At 46.7% G+C, this 24,259-nt stretch overlaps 1 protein-coding gene across 1 annotated transcript in view; it reads left to right on the forward strand.

The window, feature by feature from the left end:
* LOC122919325 (potassium voltage-gated channel subfamily D member 1-like) overlaps window positions 1–17,579 on the forward strand; it is a 41,538-nt gene extending 23,959 nt beyond the window's left edge. The window contains exons 3-7 of the mRNA XM_044268282.1: window positions 9,739–9,901; window positions 10,393–10,476; window positions 11,857–11,949; window positions 12,296–12,528; window positions 16,480–17,579. Coding sequence (XP_044124217.1) covers window positions 9,739–9,901; window positions 10,393–10,476; window positions 11,857–11,949; window positions 12,296–12,528; window positions 16,480–16,672 — 766 coding nt within the window. The 3' untranslated portion in view covers window positions 16,673–17,579. The remainder of the gene's footprint in view (window positions 1–9,738; window positions 9,902–10,392; window positions 10,477–11,856; window positions 11,950–12,295; window positions 12,529–16,479) is intronic.
* Window positions 17,580–24,259: the final 6,680 nt, after the last annotated feature.

The following is a 24,259-nucleotide window of genomic DNA, read 5'->3' on the forward strand; positions in this document are numbered from 1 at the left end:
CTGTATACACTATAGATAATTCTATATATATAATATTACACTCTCCTGTATACACTATAGATAATTCTGTATATAATATTAGACTCTCCTGTATACACTATAGATAATTCTGTATATAATATTAGACTCTCCTGTATACACTATAGATAATTCTGTATATAATATTAGACCCTCCTGTATACACTATAGATAATTCTATATATATAATATTAGACCCTCCTGTATACACTATAGATAATTCTATATATATAATATTACACTCTCCTGTATACACTATAGATAATTCTGTATATATATTACACTCTCCTGTATACACTATAGATAATTCTGTATATAATATTAGACTCTCCTGTATACACTATAGATAATTCTATATATAATATTACACTCTCCTGTATACACTATAGATAATTCTGTATATATATTACACTCTCCTGTATACACTATAGATAATTCTGTATATAATATTAGACTCTCCTGTATACACTATAGATAATTCTGTATATAATATTACACTCTCCTGTATACACTATAGATAATTCTATATATAATATTACACTCTCCTGTATACACTATAGATAATTCTATATATAATATTACACTCTCCTCTATACACTATAGATAATTCTATATATAATATTACACTCTCCTGTATACACTATAGATAATTCTATATATATATTACACTCTCCTGTATACACTATAGATAATTCTATATATAATATTACACTCTCCTGTATACACTATAGATAATTCTGTATATAATATTAGACTCTCCTGTATACACTATAGATAATTCTATATATAATATTACACTCTCCTGTATACACTATAGATAATTCTGTATATAATATTAGACTCTCCTGTATACACTATAGATAATTCTATATATATTACACTCTCCTGTATACACTATAGATAGTTCTATATATAATATTACACTCTCCTGTATACACTATAGATAATTCTATATATAATATTACACTCTCCTGTATACACTATAGATAATTCTGTATATAATATTAGACTCTCCTGTATACACTATAGATAATTCTGTATATAATATTACACTCTCCTGTATACACTATAGATAATTCTGTATATAATATTACACTCTCCTGTATACACTATAGATAATTCTATATATATATTACACTCTCCTGTATACACTATAGATAATTCTGTATATAATATTACACTCTCCTGTATACACTATAGATAATTCTATATATATATTACACTCTCCTGTATACACTATAGATAATTCTGTATATAATATTAGACTCTCCTGTATACACTATAGATAATTCTATATATAATATTACACTCTCCTGTATACACTATAGATAATTCTATATATAATATTACACTCTCCTGTATACACTATAGATAATTCTGTATATAATATTAGACTCTCCTGTATACACTATAGATAATTCTATATATATTACACTCTCCTGTATACACTATAGATAGTTCTATATATAATATTACACTCTCCTGTATACACTATAGATAATTCTGTATATAATATTACACTCTCCTGTATACACTATAGATAATTCTGTATATAATATTAGACTCTCCTCTATACACTATAGATAATTCTGTATATAATATTACACTCTCCTGTATACACTATAGATAATTCTGTATATAATATTACACTCTCCTCTATACACTATAGATAATTCTATATATAATATTACACTCTCCTCTATACACTATAGATAATTCTATATATAATATTACACTCTCCTCTATACACTATAGATAATTCTATATATAATATTAGACTCTCCTGTATACACGATAGATAATTCTGTATATAATATTACACTCTCCTGTATACACTATAGATAATTCTGTATATAATATTACACTCTCCTGTATACACTATAGATAATTCTATATATAATATTACACTCTCCTCTATACACTATAGATAATTCTGTATATAATATTACACTCTCCTCTATACACTATAGATAATTCTATATATAATATTACACTCTCCTGTATACACTATAGATAATTCTATATATAATATTAGACTCTCCTGTATACACTATAGATAATTCTATATATAATATTAGACTCTCCTCTATACACTATAGATAATTCTGTATATAATATTACACTCTCCTGTATACACTATAGATAATTCTATATATAATATTACACTCTCCTCTATACACTATAGATAATTCTGTATATATACAGTATAGATAGTTCTGTACACTAGATTATCTCACTTTGGGACCCCCCGCGATCAGCTATAATCAGTTTAAGAACATTGCAGGAACTGCTCACTTCCACTGCAGCGCCACCACAGGTGAAATGAAGTATTACAGTATCAAATCAATAAATCAATAGGACGTCCATATAATGTATGAATGCGCCGGGTCCTCCAGAAAGACGTATTCTCTGCTGTGACCAATAGGGACCCCCTCCCCCCCCCCCATCTATCGGATCGGACTTCCCTAATAGAGTATCTGACAATAGGTTTTCTAAACCAGACAGCCCCATTTGGACCCTATGTAATTATTCATGATAATGCAGCCACTAGGGGGCGCTAACATAGCTCAGTGAATAGGAGCTTGCTATACCTTGTGACGATGTAATTACTGAGGCTCTGTAATGGCCTGAGTTACCGATCCGCTCTGTTGCTCCCCCCTCCCCCCCTTATGTTCTCCTTTAAATGTATTTCAGCATAATGGTTTTAACGCGGCTGAGATGTGAACACGAGCACTCTGCCAAGTTTCTCTTTAGTACCGAGAATCCTAAAATGAAGGCTGCAGCCACACTTTATGACGCCTCGTAATATCCTTCTCCTGGAACTCGGCCTGAATCTGAAATTTCCTCCTTTGGAAACCTTCTCAGCCACCAAAAAAAATCAACTAGTGTAAAACTGTAAATACTAGATCGGGAGGAGGGGGATGAAGCTGCAGTATTTTCCCTCAGCCTGTCTGTGACTGCACGCTGTGAGAGGGGAGGAGGAGCAGCCAGGGGAAGATATCTGGATGTACCACGTCCAATACAGAGTTAAATGGGTTGTGCAAGAATGTAGGAGGGGTTTGCCAAACCCCTCCCTTTGTCACTTGGCCGGACCGCACTTTGTGACGCCTTGTAATGTCCTTCTCCTGGAACTCGGACTGAATCTGCGATTTTCTCCTTTGGAAACCTTCTTGTGTAAAACTGTAAATACTAGATCGGGAGGAGGGGGATGAAGCTGCAGTATTTTCCTTCAGTCTGTCTGTGAGTGGGGGGAAGTTGCAACCAGGAGGAGATATCGGTATGTACTACATCCAATACAGAGTTAAAGGGGTTGTGCAAGAATGTAGGGGGATTTGACAAACCCCTCCTTTCCTCACTTGGCCGGACCACACTTTGTGACACCTTGTAATGTCCTTCTCTTGGAACTTCGCCTGAATCTGAAATTTCCTCTTTTGGAAACCTCAACCACCCCGAATTTTTTTTTATCTAGTGTAAAACTGTAAATACTAGATAGGGAGGAGGGGGATGAAGCTGCAGTATTTTCCTTCAGTCTGTCTGTGACTGCACGCTGTGAGAGGGGAGAAGGAGCAGCCAGGGGAAGATATCTGGATGTACTACATCGAATATAGATTTAAAGGGGTTGTGCAAGAATGTAGGGGGATTTGGCAAACCCCTCCCTTCCTCAGTTGGCCGGAGCGCACCTTGTGATGCCTTACTACATCGAATATGGATTTAAAGGGGTTGTGCAAGAATGCAGGGGGATTTGGCAAACCCCTCCCTTCCTCAGTTGGCCGGACCGCACCTTGTGATGCCTTGTAATGTCCTTCTCCTGGAACTTGGCCTGAATCTGCAATTTGCTTCTTTGGAAACTTTCTCAGCCACCAAAAAAATAACAATCTAGTGTAAAACTGTAAATACCAGACAGGAATGAGGGAGAAGAAGCTGCGGTCTTCTACTTCAGCCTGTCTGTGACTGCATGCTGTGAGAGGGGAGGAGGAGCAGCCAGGGGAAGATATCTGGATGTACTATATCCAATATAGATTTAAAGGGGCAGAAGAAGCAGGGAGCCAGAGGCGATAAGTAAGCTTCCCTTTACAGGTTTGGCCAACCCCCCTTCCCCCATTCATGCACAACCCCTTTAAGGAGCCAACTGTATGGTTGCCAGCAGCTGCCCGATACAGTTGATCAGTTGGGGGTGCCGATTGTGAAATCTGATATTGATAACCAGTCTGAGGATCAGTGCCATGACCCCCAGCCTCCACCCCCGATACTAGCACTGATGCTCGAATGCAATGTATATTAGATGCAGTACATCCAAATCTCCCTGCTGCTCTTCCTCCCCTCTCACAGCGTGCAGTCACAGACAGACTGAGGTAGAAGACTGCAGCTTCATCCCCTTCCTCCCTGCCTAGTATTTACCGTTTTACACTAGATGGATTTTTGGGTGGCTGAGGAGGTTTCTGAACAGGTAAAGGGGAACTCTGGGCTCCCGGAGGTCGGTAAGATGCCGCTTTGAACTGTAGCTCCGCTTTATAACCTAAGGGCTGTGCCACACGTCACATGGATTATGTTACAGCGTCCGGGAACTGTGCTCGTTTACAGCGCACGTATCGCTTCCACATAGCACGTTGATGTGATTATTACCCAATTAGTAATGGATTCCTAGAGGGGAGCGGCGGCCATCTTACCGGAGAGCAAAGCAGCATTCACACAGGAGTAACCGGAGAGTCCCCCGATCCACAGGTTCTAACAGGGCTGTGCTATGGTCAGGTCATGTTGGGGGTTGTAGTGTGGTCTTTTTAGAGTATATTTCAAGTAGTGGTGGGGTCTTGTTAGGAGTTGTAGTGCTGTATGTATTAAGTAAAACAATGAAATTATGGTCAGGTCAAGCTGGGAGTTGTAGTTTTTCTCTGACAGCGTATAAGAGGATTGTATTGTGGGGATATCCAGTGGTAAAATCGTGTTGGGAGTTGTAGTATCCTATGTATTGAGTAAAATAGAACTGTATTATGGTCGGGTCATGTTTAGAGTTGTAGTGTCCTATGTATTAAATAAAATAGAACTGTATTATGGCTCGGTCATGTTGGGAGTTGTAGTGTCCTATGTATTGAATAAAATTGAACTTTATTATGGCTGGGTCATGTTGGGAGTGGTAGTGTCCTATGTATTAAATAAAATAGAACTGTATTATGGCTGGGTTATGTTGGGAGTTGTAGTGTCCTATGTATTGAATAAAATAGAACTGTATTATGGCTGGGTCATGTTGGGAGTTGTAGTGTCCTATGTATTGAATAAAATAGAACTGTATTAGGGCTGGGTCATGTTGGGAGTTGTAGTGTCCTATGTATTGAATAAAACAGAACTGTATTATGGTCTGGTCATGTTGGGAGTTGTAGTGTCCTATGTATTGGGTCTGGTCATGTTGGGAGTTGTAGTGTCCTATGTATTGAATAAAATTGAACTTTATTATGGCTGGGTCATGTTGGGAGTGGTAGTGTCCTATGTATTAAATAAAATAGAACTGTATTATGGCTGGGTTATGTTGGGAGTTGTAGTGTCCTATGTATTGAATAAAATAGAACTGTATTATGGCTGGGTCATGTTGGGAGTTGTAGTGTCCTATGTATTGAATAAAATAGAACTGTATTAGGGCTGGGTCATGTTGGGAGTTGTAATGTCCTATGTATTGAATAAAACAGAACTGTATTATGGTCTGGTCATGTTGGGAGTTGTAGTGTCCTATGTATTGGGTAAAATAGAACAGTATTATGGTCGGGTCATGTTGGGAGTTGTAGTGTCCTATGTATTGAGTAAAACAGAACTGTAGTATAGTCGGTCATGTTGGGGGGAGTAGTGTTCTGTGTTTCAAGTATAATAAAATGATACTGCGTCATGTTCAGTGATCGGGTCATGTTGAGGGTTGTAGTGTATGATGTATAGAAGATAATACAATTGTAATATTTCATTCACTGGCAGCAAGCAGAGATCTGAAGCATGAATTGAAGCACAGTGTAGAAAGGTGCAGGCAATGAACGTAATGCAGGTAGAACAGTCCTTGTGGTCCATGTGCCCTGTGGATGTTATGGGGGGTCCCTGTCTGTCTGGCGGACTCCGGAGAGCAGCGAAGTAGTAAAATGGTTTCCTTGTGAGAGCGCCTCCATAACGATAGCCGGTCAGAGATCTCCCTTCTCGGGAAGTGTTGTGAGCATGCTCTGTACAGAGATCGCCGTGGAGGGAGGAGGAGCATTTATAGGGGGTGCACTGGGCCCTGGAGCCTGAGGGGCCCCTGGTATGGATAGGAGCTTCAGAGCTGCACTCAGAGGTTGATGGGACCTAGAACTTTATTTCATGGCTGCAAGTTCCTATCTCCAATAGGAAGAGCAGCTCTGGAGCACAAACTGCTTCCCTATCAAGACAAGTTCTGTAAATAGAACAAGAACATTTATCTTTTCTTGTCCACCTTGTCTGTAAACGACTCTAGAACTTTTCTAAAGGAGTTTTTTTTATTAAATTCCGGTCGTCCGTCATCGCGTGGCGAGGGAGACATGTCCATATCATTATCTGCTTTGCTGGAAGCCAAGGATTCAGGGTTTCTCTTCCTTTTGTTGCTTGCGTGAGCCTGTCTGGTTACATCGCCTGCTCTGTACTGACGAGCCCGGCAGGATGAGCGGCAGTGTCACACACACTCACAGGCATCCCTGTCATCCCTCGGGCACCCCGCTTCCACATGGACAACACGTTTAGTGACTTATGTATATCATGTTCTTAAAGGGTTAACCCCCCCCATCCCCAGCCACCTAAACTATAGCCACTGCAAACAGCGCCCCCTGCTAAGGAGGACTCAGCGCAACTTTGTATTAATGGTACCCGTTGATTTAAATGGACATTATGCAATACCATATTTGTCCTGCAGGGGTCTAAATGTACAACCATCTGCAGCTTCCCTCCACCGATGGCCTGCAGCACCTCAGTTAGAGAAGGGGTTCTCCCTTAATCAACGGTTATGACAGCAGGAAAACATAGGTGTTTTTTTTTATAAACAGCGCCACTTTTGCCCTGTGGCGATGCCAGGTATTGCAGCTCACAACCAATGACTGCTTTCTTCTATAAACAGCGCCACTTTTGCCCAGTGGCTGTACCTGGTATGGCAGCTCAGTCCCAATGGCTTCTTCCTACTATAAACAGCACCACTCTTGCCCAGTGGCTGTACCCGGTATTGCAGTTGAACCCCAATAGCCTCGATCTTCCAGATACAGCGCCACTTTTGTCCTGTGGCTGTGCCTGGTAATGCAGTTTAGCCCAGTAGGCGCTGTTTATGGAAGTGAGCAGCCATTTTTTCCTAATCTCAAAAACCCCTTTAAAATTCTCATCTGCGACCAATTTAACCATTTGCGGTCAGAGCGACATATCTAACGACTCCCCACAAGAAGAGCGCACGTCTTATAAATTGGATATTTCCCGCTGTGTTCCGGGGGGGCTGGTAATTGCTTTGCCTGGAGGTTGCCGACTCGGCTGATAGATAACTGCAGTCAGTTCTGAGCGCCGACGCGCTTTATAATGTGCAATCATTGGACTTCCCTGGAGGGAACCACAGGGGGCGCTAATGACCTGCGCAGGGATTTCATACCTCATGGAGAGGCTGTTGATCTTCACCCGTTTGCTAGGTCTGTATGATGCGTCTCCGTTCTCCCCCTCCTGTCACTTGTCCTCCACGTTCCCCTGTCTTCAGTAACATAAGCAACAGTCATCTCCTGAAATACTCTGTGCTGCTGTGTGACCATGCTTCTTTCCCCTGCCGATTTGTATCAGAAGCCACCACCTGTCACCAGGCCCGGGTTATCTGCATCCCCTATAGCTACTGCCTCACCAGCCACATCCAGACTTGTCTCCACTGACACTGCCTCCTGGGCAAGGTAGGCGCATTGCTGCCTGAAATACTCTGTGCTGCTGTGAGACTTTACTCCTTTCCAGCTTGTCTCTGTCCTCCCCTGTCTCCTTTCCCCTTCTTCCTGTCTGGGTGCTGCTCCTTTGGCACACAGCCTTGGCATCGCTAACACTGCCTCCTGCCAGGTGAGCACAGTCATCTCCTGAAATACTCTGTGCTGCTATAGGATGCTCCTTTCAATGCCTGTTAGTGGTGTCCCCCATTTACCTTCCTATCACATCATTGCACATGCAACACTGCCTAGTACAACATGAGCAGACTGCTTCCTAAAATACTTTGTGCTGCTGTGAGACACTGTCCCTTCCTCTGTTCTCCACTAACCCCCTCCCCTCTTCAACATAGGCATACTTCCACCTAAAATACTCTGTGCTGCTGTGAGAGACTGTCCCTTCCCCTGCCTGCCTGTGTCCTGCCCGATCTCTCTTCCCATCAGGGTGCTGGCCCTGGCACCAGCAGCTTGGACCTCAGTAGCACTGCCGCTTACAACATAAACGTGCTGCCCCTAAAATACTCTGTGCTGCTGTGAGGCACTGTCTTTTCCCCTGCCTGTCTGTCCTCCCCTATCTTCCGTCATCTCTTCTCCATCAGGGCACTGCCCCTGGCACATGCCATGCCATTCTCAATAACACTGCCTCCTACAAGATGAGCAGACTGCTGCCTGAAACACTATGTGCTGCTGTGAGACACTGTCCCTTCTCCTGCTTGCCTGTGTTCTTCTCTATCTCCCACCTTCTCTTCCCGATCAGGACACTGCCACTTGCACAAGCCGCATCATTCTCAATAGCGCTGCCTGAAATACTCTTGGCCTTGTTCCTTTTCTGCCCACCTGCATCCTGCCCTATCTCCTGTCCCCTCTTCCCCATCAGGGCACTGCCCTTGGCACATGCAGCCGGGGCCTCACTCACACTTCCTCCTACAAGATGAGCCTGCGTCTTTCCTGAAACACTCTGTGCTGCTGACCTCCCGCGCCCTCCTCCCATCACGGCTCTGTCACTGACAGCCCTGTCTTTACTAGTCTAATGCCGGCTCAGGTCACTGCCTGTAATTGGGTTTTCTGCTCCAGCTCTGAAACACTCTGTGCTGCTGTGCGTATCTAATTACAGGCCGACGCTCTAATTATCTTCCTTTGCTCGGTGTCACTTTTCATTAATAACCATTTCTTACACGTCTTGGAAAAAAAATGTGGAGATGCCAAAAATAGGGCGGCCATTACTGACGAAGAACACGGCCGAAGATGAATGAGAGAGCTGAGAAGCGCGGCTGTGCGGAGCGCAACAGCGCCCCCTCTGAGTCAGGCTAAAGGAGGTACTGCAGTCATAACCCCGAAACCACACCACGGTAAACCTCTTTCACAGCCAACGTGATATTCTGATGTAGTGGATCATTAGTTCATTATCTCGTCTCGTTATGCGGCATACACATGAAAGTGTCGCCTTCTTAAAGGGAGAGTAGCTCGTTTTTTTTAGTTTTTATCTAGATAAGTCCAAAATGATGTGCTGATTAATATCACAATACATCCAACACATTGCTCCAAAAATCTCCTGCATAGAACGAAAGGATATAATTCTTCCTGCCTGCAGCCACCACTAGAGGGAGCTCTAGAGCTTTCTGCATACTGGTTTATTTATTGAAGCCAATCCAGCTCATTAGCTCCCTCTAGTGGTGCCTTCAGGAAGCAGGATTCTATCATCTGTGACCCTGCAGGGGATTTGGATAAGGGTCGCAGTCGACATTCCCTTTAAGTTAGAGCGCAGTGATTAGCCGCCTGGTTATAGTCGCCTTTCCTCTTCCCCCAGGTATGGAGACATGGTACCAGACACCATAGCCGGGAAAATCTTTGGCTCCATTTGCTCCCTTAGTGGTGTGCTGGTGATTGCACTGCCAGTCCCTGTCATCGTATCGAATTTCAGCCGTATTTACCACCAAAACCAGAGAGCCGACAAGCGGCGGGCACAGCAGGTAAGATCCCACGGGCCCCCCCTGAATAATGCAAAAATGAGCGCCACACCTGCCCATTGGCAGAGTCTGGTATTGCAGCTAGGCTCCATTGTAGTGTATGGGGCGGAGCTGCAATACCACACCTAACCTTTGGACTGGGGTGGCGCTGTTTTTGACACAAATCTGCTTTTTTCTAGACACAGCGCCTCTCTTTCCCCTAGGCTGCGACTGGTATTGCAGCTCAGACCCATTTAAACGAATGGGACTGAGCTGCCATACCAGACACAGGGTAAAGACAAGAGAGGCGTCTGTGACAAGAGAAAGCAGACTTGTATCCGTAGTCTCAGACATCTCCTTTAAGAAGTCATGGGGTTGTTTTTGTCAAGTCTTTTTGAAATGTTCTTTTTGACAGCTTGCAGTACCACTTCTCACCACTGTTGCAGCAGATACTTTCCATAGACGTTAATGCAACAGCGCCCCCCGAATACTGACTGTGTCATTTCTTTTCGCAGAAAATCCGATTGGCCAGGATCAGATTGGCGAAAAGTAACACGACCAACGCCTTCCTGCGTTACAAAGAGAGCGGCGGCCTGGAGGTAAGGGGTGGCGGACAGCAGCAGGACAATAGCATGACTGCTCAGTACGGACTTAAAGGGCATCTCTTGTACGGTTTTTGAGTTATTTAATGTTTTATACTCTAATCACACCCCAAGCTTCAATGGCAGTTCTGAAATCCCATAATGCACTGTATTGATATTAGTTTTAGTGTGCAAAAAATTAACTCAACTTCCATAGACCTTCAGGAATACTTTATACTCCAGTCACACCCAGAGCTGCAGCAACAAATCTGTTGGCTGCCACTTCAAATCCGTCCACAGCACAGCACGCCTTGTATCGACACATGTATTCTATGCAGACGCTAAATAGGTAGGCTCTCACAAGACAAGTTGTAAGGAAATCAACAGAATTCTGAATGCAGCTCTGGTTGTGATTAGAGTAATGTCTGTACCAGGTAAATGAAGCGGGGTAATTTGCATTTGTTAACCTATTGTTTTTACAGTTTTATTCTACAGTTGGAATTAGGTAACTGTGCAAATGTTTAACCTGCCTTGGACTGATCGTATCTTGTCCCTAATATTTTATGCTCCAATCACACCCAGAGCTGTAGCGACATTTCGGTTTCTTGTCACGTCAATCCATCTCCTCAGAGCATGCCCTGTATTGGCACAGCAGGGGACAGTTAAATGTTTTCTCTGCAGACATTACCTAGTTGCAGATCTGAGGAATTTGGCAGAATTCTAAATGCAGCTCTGGATGTGATTGTAGTAAGACGTGTACAAGGTGAGTAAGATATTTGCAAAGTGATTCGATGTTTGCTTGTATCCTGTAGATCAGTGACCTCCAGCCTTTGGCTCTCCAGCTGTCAGGAGATGCTAGGAGTTGTAGTTTTGCAACAAGTTGGAAACAGCTGCTGTTAGGGAATGCTGGGAGTTGTAGTTTTTCAACAGCTAAACAGCCACAAGTTAGTGACCACTGCTGTCGGGGCATGCTGGGAGTTGTAGTTTTGCAAAAGCTGGAGAGCCACAAGTTGAAGACAGCTGCAGGGCATGCTGGGAGTTGTAGTTTTGCAATAGCTGAACACCCACAAATTAGAGACCACTGCTGTAAGGGCATGCTGGGGGTTGTAGTTTTTCAGCAGCTGGGAGGCCTCAAGTTAGAGACCACTGCTGTCAGGGGATGCTGGGGGATGTAGTTTTTTTAAGCAGCTGGAAGGCCTCAAGTTAGAGACCCTGCTGTCAGGGTATGCTGAGGGTTGTAGTTTTTCAGTAGCTGATGAGTCTCTTGGCACGCTAGGAGTTATAGATTTGCAACAGCTGAAGAGGGCTGAGCTGCAGATCACTGCTGTCAGAGCATGCTGGGAGTGGTAGTTTCCACTGGGTTCGGAGGGGTTCTCAGTCTTCTTTGCTTCCTTCCAGGAGGACACTGAGGCTCACGCCCTTTGTGTGAAGAACCGCTCGGCCTTCGAACTCCAGCATCATCACCTGCTGCACTGTCTGGAGAAGACCACGGTAAGGATCTATAGACAAATCCATGTGGTCCCAACCCCTCTCACACGGGGGTCCTGTGAGATCATAAAGACCCCCTCCTCCACCACAGCCTTCTTTTCACATGTGCCAAATCCAGACTCATCCATCACCGCCAGATAGCAAAGCGTGATCCATCCCTCCACAGAACACGTTCCAGTGACCACATGCTTTACACCGCTCCAGCAGACGCTTGGCATTGAGCATTCTGACCTTGAGTGCAGCTGCTCGTAGAGCACCCCTCTAGCGTAGGTTAGGTCTCCACATCCAGTGCTTGATGGTCGGGCTCTGAGCTTGTATTGCTGTCTCCCTCTCTTCTTCTTCTCCCCAGTGCCATGAGTTTACCGATGAGCACAACTACAGCGAAGCGCTAATGACCGAGTCCTTCGGGTATCGGACCAGCCGCAGCACCTCCATCTCCTCGCAGCAGGGTCTAACCACGTCTTGCTGCCCACGAAGAGCCAAGCGCCGTGCCATACGACTTGCTAACTCCACTGTCTCCGTCAGTCGTGGCAGCATGCAAGAGCTGGAAACCCTGCATGTACAGAAGGGTCTCAGCCAGAGGTGAGCACCACGTCACATAGGACGCCCCCTCCACCGGTGCTGACCATTACCTTAGGCTCCTGACAACCGACTACCAAATGGTGCCTGAACTACGCATTGACTTCTGTGGTTCACAGATGCATGGAGTCAGGCATGTTGTGCTTGTGTGGCTAGTGCCTCCATTATAAAAGGGCGCTCATACTTATGCAATTGTATAGATGTAGCCTAATAATGCTAACCATAGAGTGCCCCCAATAACACTGCCAGCCAGAGAGTGCACCCATGCACAGTGCCATCAAAAGAGTGTCCCCCATTAACATTGCCAGGTAGAGAATGCCTCCATGAACAGTGCCTGAAGGAGAGTGCCCCCAATAACATTACCAACCAGAGAGTGCCCCCAATAACATTACCAACCAGAGAGTGCCCCCTTGAAGAGTGTCAGCTAGAAAGTGCACCCCCATGAACTGTGCAAGCCAGAGAGTGCCCCCATGAGCAGTGCTCTCATGAGAGAACACCCCTTAACGTTGCCAGGTAGAGATTGCTCCATTAGCCAATCTAGCCACTGAGTGCCCCATGAAGAGTGCCAGAAGGAGACTGCCCCCATATAAGAGTGCCAGGTCCAAGACCATGAACTTTGCCATGCAGAGAGTTCCCCCACGAACAGTGCCGGAAGGAGTTCCCCCCATAAACATTGCCGTTAAAAGAGCCTCCATTAGCAGTGCCAACCAGAGAGTGCCCCCAACAAGAGTGTCAGCCAGAAAATACCCCCATGAACAGTGCAGGCCATAGAGTGCCCCCATAAAACAGTGCCACCAACAGAGAGCCCTCATTAACATTTCTAGGTAGAGAATGCCCCCATTAGCAATGCCAGAAGGAGATTGCCCCAAGTTAAGAGTGCCCCATGAACAGTGCCATGCAGAGAGTGCCCCCTTGAAGAGTGTCAGCCAGAAAGTGCTCCCATAAACAGTGCAAGCCAGAGAGTGCCCCCATTAGCAGTTCCCAATTAGGAGTGCCAAGTCTAAGTCCATAAACAGTGCCATGCAGAAAGTGCCCCCATGAACAGTGCCAGAAGGAGTTCCTCCCATAAACATTGCTGTTAAGAGAGAGCCCCCATTAGCAGTACCAGCCAGAGAGTACCCCCTTGAATAGTGTCAGCCAGAAAGTACCACCATGAACACTGCAAGCCTGAGTGTACCCTCATAAAACAGTGCCACCAACAGAGAGCCCTCATTAACATTGCCAGGTAGAGAATGCCCCCATTAGCAGTGCCAGCCGGCAAGTCACAGCAGCCATCCCCACTTCCCTAGTAGTCACAGCAGCCGTCTTTACTTCCCTAGTAGTCACAGCAGTCGTCTCCACTTCCCTAGTAGTCACAGCAGCCATCTCCACTTCCCTAGTAGTCACAGCAGCCGTCCCCACTTCCCTAGTAGTCACAGCAGCCGTCTTTACTTCCCTAGTAGTCACAGCAGCCATCCCCACTTCCCTAGTAGTCACAGCAGCCGTCCCCACTTCCCTAGTAGTCACAGCAGCCGTCCCCACTTCCCTAGTAGTCACAGCAGCCATCCCCACTTCCCTAGTAGTCACAGCAGCCGTCCCCACTTCCCTAGTAGTCACAGCAGCCGTCCCCACTTCCCTAGTAGTCACAGCAGCCATCCCCACTTCCCTAGTAGTCACAGCAGCCGTCCCCACTTCCCTAGTAGTCACAGCAGGCGTCTCTAATTCCCTAGTAGTCACAGCAGCCGTCCCCACTTCCCTAGTAGTCACAGCAGCCATCCCCACTTCCCTAGTAGTCACAGCAGCCATCCCCACTTCCCTAGTAGTCACAGCAGCCGTCCCCACTTCCATAGTAGTCACAGCAGGCGTCTCTAATTCCCTAGTAGTCACAGCAGCCATCCCCACTTCCCTAGTAGTCACAGCAGCCATCTCCATTTCCCTAGTAGTCACAGCAGCCATCTCCATTTCTCTAGTAGTCACAGCAGTCATCCCCACTTCCCTAGTAGTCACAGCAGCCATCTCCATTTCCCTAGTAGTCACAGCAGCCATCCCCACTTCCCTAGTAGTCACAGCAGCCATCCCCACTTCCCTAGTAGTCACAGCAGTCGTCTCTAATTCCCTAGTAGTCACAGCAGCCGCCTCTACTTCCTTAGTCGTCACAGCAGTCGCCTCCACTTCCCTAGTTGTCACAGCAGCCGTCTCCACTTCCCTAGTAGTCACAGCAGCCATCTCCACTTCCCTACTAGTCACAGCAGTCGTCTCCACTTCCCTAGTAGTCACAGCAGTCGTCTCCACTTCCCTAGTAGTCACAGCAGTCGTCTCCACTTCCCTAGTAGTCACAGCAGTCGTCTCCACTTCCCTAGTAGTCACAGCAGCTGCCTCCATATCCCCAGTAGTCACTGCACCCCCTCCACTTCCCAGGTGGTCACTGAATAGGCCTCTATTTCTCCCAGTAGTCACAGCAGGCCCCCTCCATATCCCCAGTAGTCACAGCAGGCCCCCTCCATATCCCCAGTAGTCACAGCAGGCCCCCTCCATATCCCCAGTAGTCACAGCAGGCCCCCTCCATATCCCCAGTAGTCACAGCAGGCCCCCTCCATATCCCCAGTAGTCACAGCAGGCCTCCTTTTTAATGCTCACAACAGGACCATCCACCTTTAGCCGGCAGTAACAGCATACATTGCCTTGACCATCCCTACGAGTTGTCACCAGTAGTTATTGCCCTTTCCCAACGTACGCCCCTCACGTACACAGCCATGGTGCGCCCTCTACAGGCAGGAAACTACTTACAAGCTCCCAGCAAGAGCGATCGGCAACATCTTCCAACTCCGTACATAAGTGCCGAAGGTTGCTGATCCCTGCTCTATACAATCACTTCTAGATCACAAAATGCGCTCAGCCATTACACCGCACAAAGCAGAGGCCGAAATCCAATACCGCCGAGGCAGCAATCGCAGTGTCCACAGCACCGCCCGCTGCCAGAGCCGTAGGGAGGAAAGTTATGTCTTAAATAAATGCATTAATAATGAATACGAGCAATGCGGAAAAATGTGCAGAACGGGGGGGCGACTAATGGACACCTCAGCACCTCTGCCCGGTACTGCAGCTTCTGGTGCCACCTCTTCTATAGTCTTTTCCAGACACCCGTCTGTGGCATCACTAAGGCCACATCTGCGACTTAAAGGTAAGTCCCCGGAGCCATCGTAGGATGCAGCTTCCAAAAGCATGAGCACAACCGCCACACCCCAACCTCCGTCACTGCAGCTGTTCTGAAACTACAACTCCCAGAATCCTCCTTTCACTTCAGTGGGAGCTACAGGAACAGACAAGTGTGAATACTGGGAGTTGTAGTTTCACAGCACCTGGAGTGCCGAAGGTTGCTGATCCCTGCCATATCGGTATGATTGGGCAGCAGTGGCACAGTGTGACCCCATGGGTGTAGCTATAGGGGATGCAGAGGCAGCAGTCGTACCTGGTCCTTGGACACCTCCGGGGGGCTCCAAACCCTTCTGCCACTACCCGCAAAACCGGGCCAGGTCACATTCCCAGCTTCTCTCCAAACTACAACTCCCAGCATTCCCACAGCTATCAGCCTACAGAAGAGGAGTTGTAGTTTTACAACAGCTGGAGAGCCGCAGGTTGACCATCCCTGTTATGTTCATTCACTGCGCAGTTCTACTGCTCCCTGTTGTCAGCCATTTCAAGAGAGGAGAGGCCGACTGCAGTCAGAGGCGAAGCTTCTGGGGCCCAATACGAAATCCGTAGCCGGGCCCCCATCTATCATTTAGAATACGGGTTTCTCCTAATGTGGCATTGGGGCCCTGTAGGACCTGGCAGCGACTGCTCTCTCAGGCATTAGCGTTGTGTCAGCAATGAGTCTTATAATGCTCCCGAACTTTATAAGCTATGGGGGGGGGGGGGGTGCACGGTCAATGCTTCTCCTGTGTCTCACCCACTCCTGGTCTCGTCTTCTTTTAGCCGCTCCAGCCTCAACGCCAAAAGCCTGAAGCTGAACTGCGAGACGACCGATCTAACGGCGGCCATTATCAGCATCCCGACGCCACCTGCCAACACTCCGGACGAGCCCTCGTCACCAAACGCCGGCGTCGTGAGGAACTCCAGCGTCACCGCCAGATACTATCAGGAGACTGTCAGGATTTCCAGCTTGTAGGGTCCGGTATACCGTCTCCAGAAACACTGTGACACCACACGAACACCTCACATCAGGACAATCAATCCATCTCCACCAGGACAGCAGAAGCCATCCGACAAAACACACACCGGGACAACAAAGTCCACTGCTACTGCACAACAGCCTCACGGCAGCAAACACGCTTCCCTCATCCAATACAGCACAACTTGAGTCGCCTCCATTGCCCATGGCATCTGTACTCCATGTCAGACCACTGTCCCCCACAGCACCCGTAATACATGGCAACCGAATGAAAGGGTTAAAAGAAACTGGCGTATTAAAAGCACATATCAATTCTACTAGGTACTGATGGGGGTAGTAGTTCCTGGCAGGAGAGTGTAGTCAGCATAATCTGGACCTTAATGCTTTGTGTGGAGGCTCCGGACTAGGACTGTGTTATACCCGACCACCATGCAGTAGAAGGAAAGTGACCACCAGATGTACCAGAAGTCACTTGTCATAGTTGTCACTTGCCAGTGCAGTGCCCCTGGTTGGTGAAAGGACCCTCGCGGAAGGTAAAACATGGCAGTGCAGGGGGCAGTCACACTTGGTGGAGTGGGGTTTTCATTTCATTCTGTGACCACATCAAGATGGGTTAAGGCAGGTCATAAGGGGTCAGGACCATCACAGATACTGAAAGTCAAGTTATGGGGTAACTGAAGGTCAGTTATAGGGTGTAAAGACCTTCAGAGATCCGGAATATCAGATTATGGGGTAACTGAAGGTCAGTTATGGGGTGGAAGAACCTTCAGAGGCCCTGAAGGTCAGGCAATGGGTCAACTGAAGGTCAGTTATTGGGTGCAAGAACCTTCGTAGATCCTGAAGGTCATGTTATGGGGTAACCGAAGGTCAGTTATGGGGGTTATGAACCTTCAGAGATCATGAAGATCAGGTTATGGGGTAACTGAAGGTCAGTTTCCGGGTGTCAGAACCTTTGTAGATCCCGAAGGTCAAGTTATGGGGTAAGTGAAGGTCAGTTATGGGGTGTAGGAACCTTCAGAGATCATGAAGATCAGGTTATGAGGTAACTGAAGGTTAGTTGTTGGGTGTCAGAACCTTTGTAGATCCCGAAGGTCAAGTTATGGGGTAAGTGAAGGTCAGTTATGGGGTGTAGGAACCTTCAGAGATCATGAAGATCAGGTTATGAGGTAACTGAAGGTTAGTTGTTGGGTGTCAGAACCTTTGTAGATCCCGAAGGTTGGGTTATGGGGTAACTGAAGGTCACTTACGGCGTTAAGGTAAGGTTATGGGGTAACTGAAGGTCAGTTGTGGGGTGGTAGAACCTTTACAAAACCTTAAGGTCAGTTTATGGGATGTAAGACCCTTTGTAGATCCTGAAAGTCAGTTATGGGTGTAAGAAGTGAACCCTTCAGAGACCCTGAAGGTCAAGATAGAGAGTGTGAAGACCATCACAGACCTTGAATGTTAGTTTAAGGCCTCATGCACACGACCGTTCCGTTTTTTTGCGGTCCGCAAACCGTGAATCCGCAAAAAACGGAAGCCGCCTGTGTGCCTTCTGCAATCTGCGGAACGGAACGGGCGTCCGTCAATATAAATGCCTATTCTTGTCCGCAAAGCGCGGACAAGAATAGGACATGTTATATTATTTTAGCGGGGCCGCGGAACGGAGCAACGGATGCGGACAGCACACGGAGTGCTGTCTGCATCTTTTGCGGCCCCATTGAAGTGAATGTCTCCGCATCCGAGCCGCCAAAACGGCATCTCGGATGCAGACCCAAACAACGGCCGTGTGCATGAGGCCTAAGGGGTAACCTAGGACCTCCACGGATACAGAGGGTCTGTGGGTGTAGATATGTAGGTGGAAAGGTTTCATCATCTTCATTCACGCTTTTTGCACACACTTGGATTCTTCTTCTCCAGAAGTCACTAGGACTCTTTCTATCAGGTTTTCCTCTTTCATAGGAGCCAGTAAGAAACAGCCTAAGGCCTCTTGCACACAAACGTTTTTTTTTCCATTTCCGTTCCGTTTTTTTGCGTTCCGTATACGGAACCATTCATTTCAATAGGTCCGCAAAAAAACCTGAATGTACTCCGTATGCATTCCTTTTCCGTTCAAAGATAGAACATGTCCTATTATCGTCCGCATAAGGGACAAGGATAGTACTGTTCTATCAGGGGCCAGCTGTTCCCTTCCGCAAAAAACGGAATGTCATCTGTATTTTTTGCGGATCAGTTTTTTGCGGACTGCAAAATACTGAAAAAGCCACACGGTCGTGTGCAAGAGGCCTAGGAGTTATGCAATCTGGTTACTGGGAACTGTCCTGCCCTACGCTGTGTCACATCCTCAGCAGTCCATCCTACAGACACACACACGGAGTATACACTCCCTCACACTGCACACACACCATGTACACAGATTATACACCCACATTATGTACATGGAATACACACGCATCCTAATGCTACACATACACACTGCACACATTGTAGTCACACTACACACACATATCATGTACACACAACATTTTATACACAGAATACATATACCCTTACACTGCACACACATATATCATGTACACAGAATACATACACTCTTACACTGCGCACACACCCTGCACACAGAATGCACACACACGATGTACACAGAATGCACACACACGATGTACACAGAATGCACACACACGATGTACACAGAATGCACACACACCATGCACACAGAATGCACACACAGAATGCACACACACCCTGCACACAGAATGCACACACACCCTGCACACAGAATGCACACACACCCTGCACACAGAATGCACACACACGATGTACACAGAATGCACACACACGATGCACACAGAATGCACACACACGATGTACACAGAATGCACACACACGATGCACACAGAATGCACACACACGATGCACACAGAATGCACACACACGATGCACACAGAATGCACACACACCATGTACACAGAATGCACACACACGATGCACACAGAATGCACACACACGATGCACACAGAATGCACACACACGATGCACACAGAATGCACACACACGATGCACACAGAATGCACACACACAATGCACACACATCATGCACACAGAATGCACACACACGATGCACACAGAATGCACACACACGATGCACACAGAATGCACACACACGATGCACACAGAATGCACACACACAATGCACACACATCATGCACACAGAATGCACACACACCATGCACACAGAATGCACACACACGATGTACACAGAATGCACACACAGAATGCACACACACCATGCACACAGAATGCACACACACCATGCACACAGAATGCACACACACGATGTACACAGAATGCACACACACCATGCACACAGAATGCACACACACCATGCACACAGAATGCACACACACCATGCACACAGAATGCACACACACCATGCACACAGAATGCACACACATCATGCACACAGAATGCACACACAGAATGCACACACACCATGTACACAGAATGCACACACAGAATGCACACACACCATGTACACAGAATGCACACACACGATGCACACAGAATGCACACACACAATGCACACACATCATGCACACACACCATGCACACAGAATGCACACACACAATGTACACAGTATACACACATCATGTACACAGCATACATATACCCTCGCACTACACACACACATCGTGTACACAGAATACATATACCCTCGCACTATACACACACATCGTGTACACAGTATACACACATCATGTACACAGCATACATATACCTTCGCACTACACACATCGTGTACACAGAATGCACACAAACCTTGGTTCTCACTGGACGGACAATTCTATAGTCTTGAGTGATGCACAAATTGAGAGGCAATCTATGCACATATTATTCTGTATACATGTATCGCGGGGGGGTCCTTGCATATGGAACTGAGACACATTGCACACGTGTGTACAGAGCCTGGCATGGAGATGTGTGTACAGACGTGTAGATAGCGAGACTTGTATAGGGGGCACAGAGCTATGTACAGTATATTTATGCACAGCCTTGTATATATACCTACACGACGTATGCACAGCACAGTATAGAGCGGTAGGCACCGCCATGTATATGACTATGCAGCGCCCTGTGGATGTACGCACAGCCTTGTATATGATGTTATGTATGTGTGTATATAGGTACAGCATGTAGGTGTGTATATATGTACAGCACTGTATAAATGGAGGGGCAATGTGTTCCGGTTCTACGTGCCGAGCAGGTTAAGGTGCTGGTTATGGCGACTATGCATAATAGAGCGGGGTGGCGGGCCGTGCCCCCCTACAAGGATGGGGGGGCCCTCCGTACGAGCTTCTGACTCAGGGACACAGATTTTCTTCTTCCTTTCTCGTCGGCCTTCATGTCTAAGGCCATGACAAGTACCATCCTTGCCACCGCTGCATGCCACCAGCCCACTGTGCCCACCGCCTGCGAGGACGATACAGACAGCCGGAAGGCGAGGAGCACAGCCCCCCTTTCTTTTTTTATTTCTTCCGTGTCATTGTGCGATTCTTGCTGAGGGACGACCTTCATTGTGCGATTGTTGTACAATCATTGTGCGGCCGACGACAGCAAAATCAGGTCCGTGGCAATACAGTGGGGTAAGGCCGGGGCGTATTCAGGTAGGCGACGGCGCCAAATGCAGGCTCGCCATGGGCATTACAAGGGCCGTTCTATGCATGTTGTGACTTTTCGTATATGCACCGTGGGCACAATTCACACACAGCCATATGGGAGGGGTGGGGGAGGGGTATATGTGGGTATCATGAACTTGACTGGGTACCGTTCTAGGTACCTGCCCTGACCCGGGGCGAATATCTGGGTTGTTGTTATTTTTTTTCGTAAACCTATGCTGCGCCACAGCGGGGTCACATACTTTCCAGCTCTGTACAGGTCCACACAATGCTCTACCTGAAGTGCTATCTGCAGAGCATTGCTCTCATGTCTCCCCTCTATACCGTACCTGCAAAGTATACTATACCCTCTGTCCATGACATCTGCAGATTGTCGCACTAGATACCCATCGCCCATTGTCTATTGAATCTGCAGACTGTTACTTTCCCCGTCGCTCACCTTGTCCTTGGTATCTGCAGATTGTCCCTTATCCAGTCTGCAGAGCATTGCATCCCTATGTTCGTGACATCTGCAGATTATCACACTAGATACCCATCGCCCATTCTGCTCATTGTCTATTGAATCTGCAGACTGTTACTTTCCCCGTCGCTCACCTTGTCCTTGTTATCTGCAGATTGTCCCTTATCCAGTCTGCAGACCATTGCTCTTCTTACCTGCACTATGGGCCGACTCTCGATTACCCGTCTAGGCTATTTCGCGCACCCTTTCCACCCTATCTGCAGAGCATTGCTTCCCTCTCTCCATAACATCTGCAGAATGTTCCGCCGGACACCCGTCAAACATTGCTCTCTGTGTCTAAACTATCAGCACCCTTAGGGCTCATGCACACAAACGTATTTCCTTTCCGTGTCCGTTCCGTTATTTTTGCGGACCGTATGCGGAACCATTCACTTCAATGGGTCCGCAAAAAAAAAAACGGAAGTTACTCCGTGTGCATTCCGCTTCCGTATGTCCGTATTTCCGTTCTGCAAAAAAATAGAACATGTCCTATTATTGTCCGCATTACGGACACGGATAGTACTGTTCTATTAGGGACCAGCTGTTCCATTCCGCAAAATAAGGAATGCACGCGGACGTCATCAGTATTTTATGCGGATCCGTTTTTTGCGGACCGCAAAATACATACGGTCGTGTGCATGAGCCCTTAAGGGGTTCTCCAGGGTTAGAAAACATGGCTGCTTCCTTCCGGAAAACAGTGCCACACCTGTCTGAGGGTGGAGTCCGGTAGGGCAGTTCAGCTCTGCAATACCAAACACAACCTGTGCAAAGGGGTGGCGCTGTTTTTTTTAAGAAAAAAAGCAACCATGTCTTGCTAATTCTATACGACCCCTTTATTTTCCCTGCAGAGCATTTCTACTATGATATAATTAAATTTGCATTCCCTGTCCTGAAACTTTTACAGTATCTCCGGTTAACACTTTGCAGGACATTGCACTTGAAATCTGCAGAACATCACATCTGTTAGCCATTAGAAATCCCATTCTAAGTACCTTATTAGGGTACACAGGTGCCCCCAAAGCCATGTCTTGCCCTGGAGGACCCAGAACGTCCACACAGTCCATTGATTTCAATGAGAACTGTAATACTTTATTTCTCCTACGGAGGCGCTGCAGGGAAAGTAAACACTTACTTCCGGGAACCACTTTGACTTTAGCGGCCCCAACGATAAGAACCGCTATAGAGATCAATAGCAAATAATCCAGAAAGGTAGGTGCCAGCAGAAGTTCTAGGCTACGGACGACCATCAGTGACCCAATGAACTACATGTACGAAGCCTTCAGCCTCCGCCCCCTGTTATTTCATCATCCTGGCGCCAATGGACCCATAAGGTCATGTGACACATAAACTCCGCCCGGTGCCGTAAAGATTTGGAATATGGCCATGGAAAGTGATGCATCATGGGGCACTTATCACATTTTGGGTCTGTAATGGTCGGTGATTGGCCTCTATAGGACATGACGGGAGGACTGGAGCAATGTCTACGGCACACGGGGCGACCTACATCTTCACATTTTGTTTCCTTGATCTTCTTAAAGCCATGGACCCTGTGAGCAGCCACCCACACCCGATCCACCCCGATTGCCCCCGTCCCCCAAATAACGGACCCGCTCAGAGCAGATGTCACACTTTTGTCTTCCATGCATGTTAGTTAATCGTCTGTCGTCACCGGGGAGGGGGTTTCTGACTCTGCATCTCATTTGTCCTTTTAAATTGATTATTTTGATGATAAAGAATCAAAATAAAAGATCTTAAAAAACTATTTTTTATTAGTGATTTGTTATTGCTAGCGCTCTATATATAAAGCTGAGTGTATGTGTCCGCTAAAGGAATCCGCACCGTCGCATTTACAATCACAAAATTTGGCACACAGGTACATCAGGTGTCAGATCGGGTCTCGGCTCTCTAGCACACACCGTTCCTGAGATATTCCCCCAAAAATGCAAATATGGCACATCACATGACCTACATTAGCCAATAGAAGCCCACAGGTCTTTCTCCTCATATCCCAACTGCCATACACACGGTCACGTGACCCTTATCAGCCAATAGAAGCTCGCAGGCCCTTAGTCTCCACATACACACAGTTTTACACCAGGTTATTGTTTTATTTTTCTTCACTGCTGTAGGTCAGCTTTAAAGGGGGTAGGGCGCTGTGGATGACACTGTTAAGGGAGCGGAGTGCTGTGGAGGTGTTGGGGAAATCATGGGGTGTTGTGGAAATCACTGTTAAGGAGATGGGGTACTGTGGAACTCACTGTTAAAGGGGCGGCAGCTGTGAAGGTCAAAGTTAAGGGGGTGGGCTGCTGTGAAGGTTCCATTTTAAAGAGGCAGGGCACTGTGGGGGAGTCAGTGTTAAAGGGGTTGTCCGGGTTCAAATCTGAACCCAGACATACCCATATTTTAATCCAGGGAGCCCCCATGTCATG

The sequence above is a fragment of the Bufo gargarizans genome, chromosome 9, assembly GCF_014858855.1.
Source record: "Bufo gargarizans isolate SCDJY-AF-19 chromosome 9, ASM1485885v1, whole genome shotgun sequence".
Classification (NCBI taxonomy): domain Eukaryota; kingdom Metazoa; phylum Chordata; class Amphibia; order Anura; family Bufonidae; genus Bufo; species Bufo gargarizans.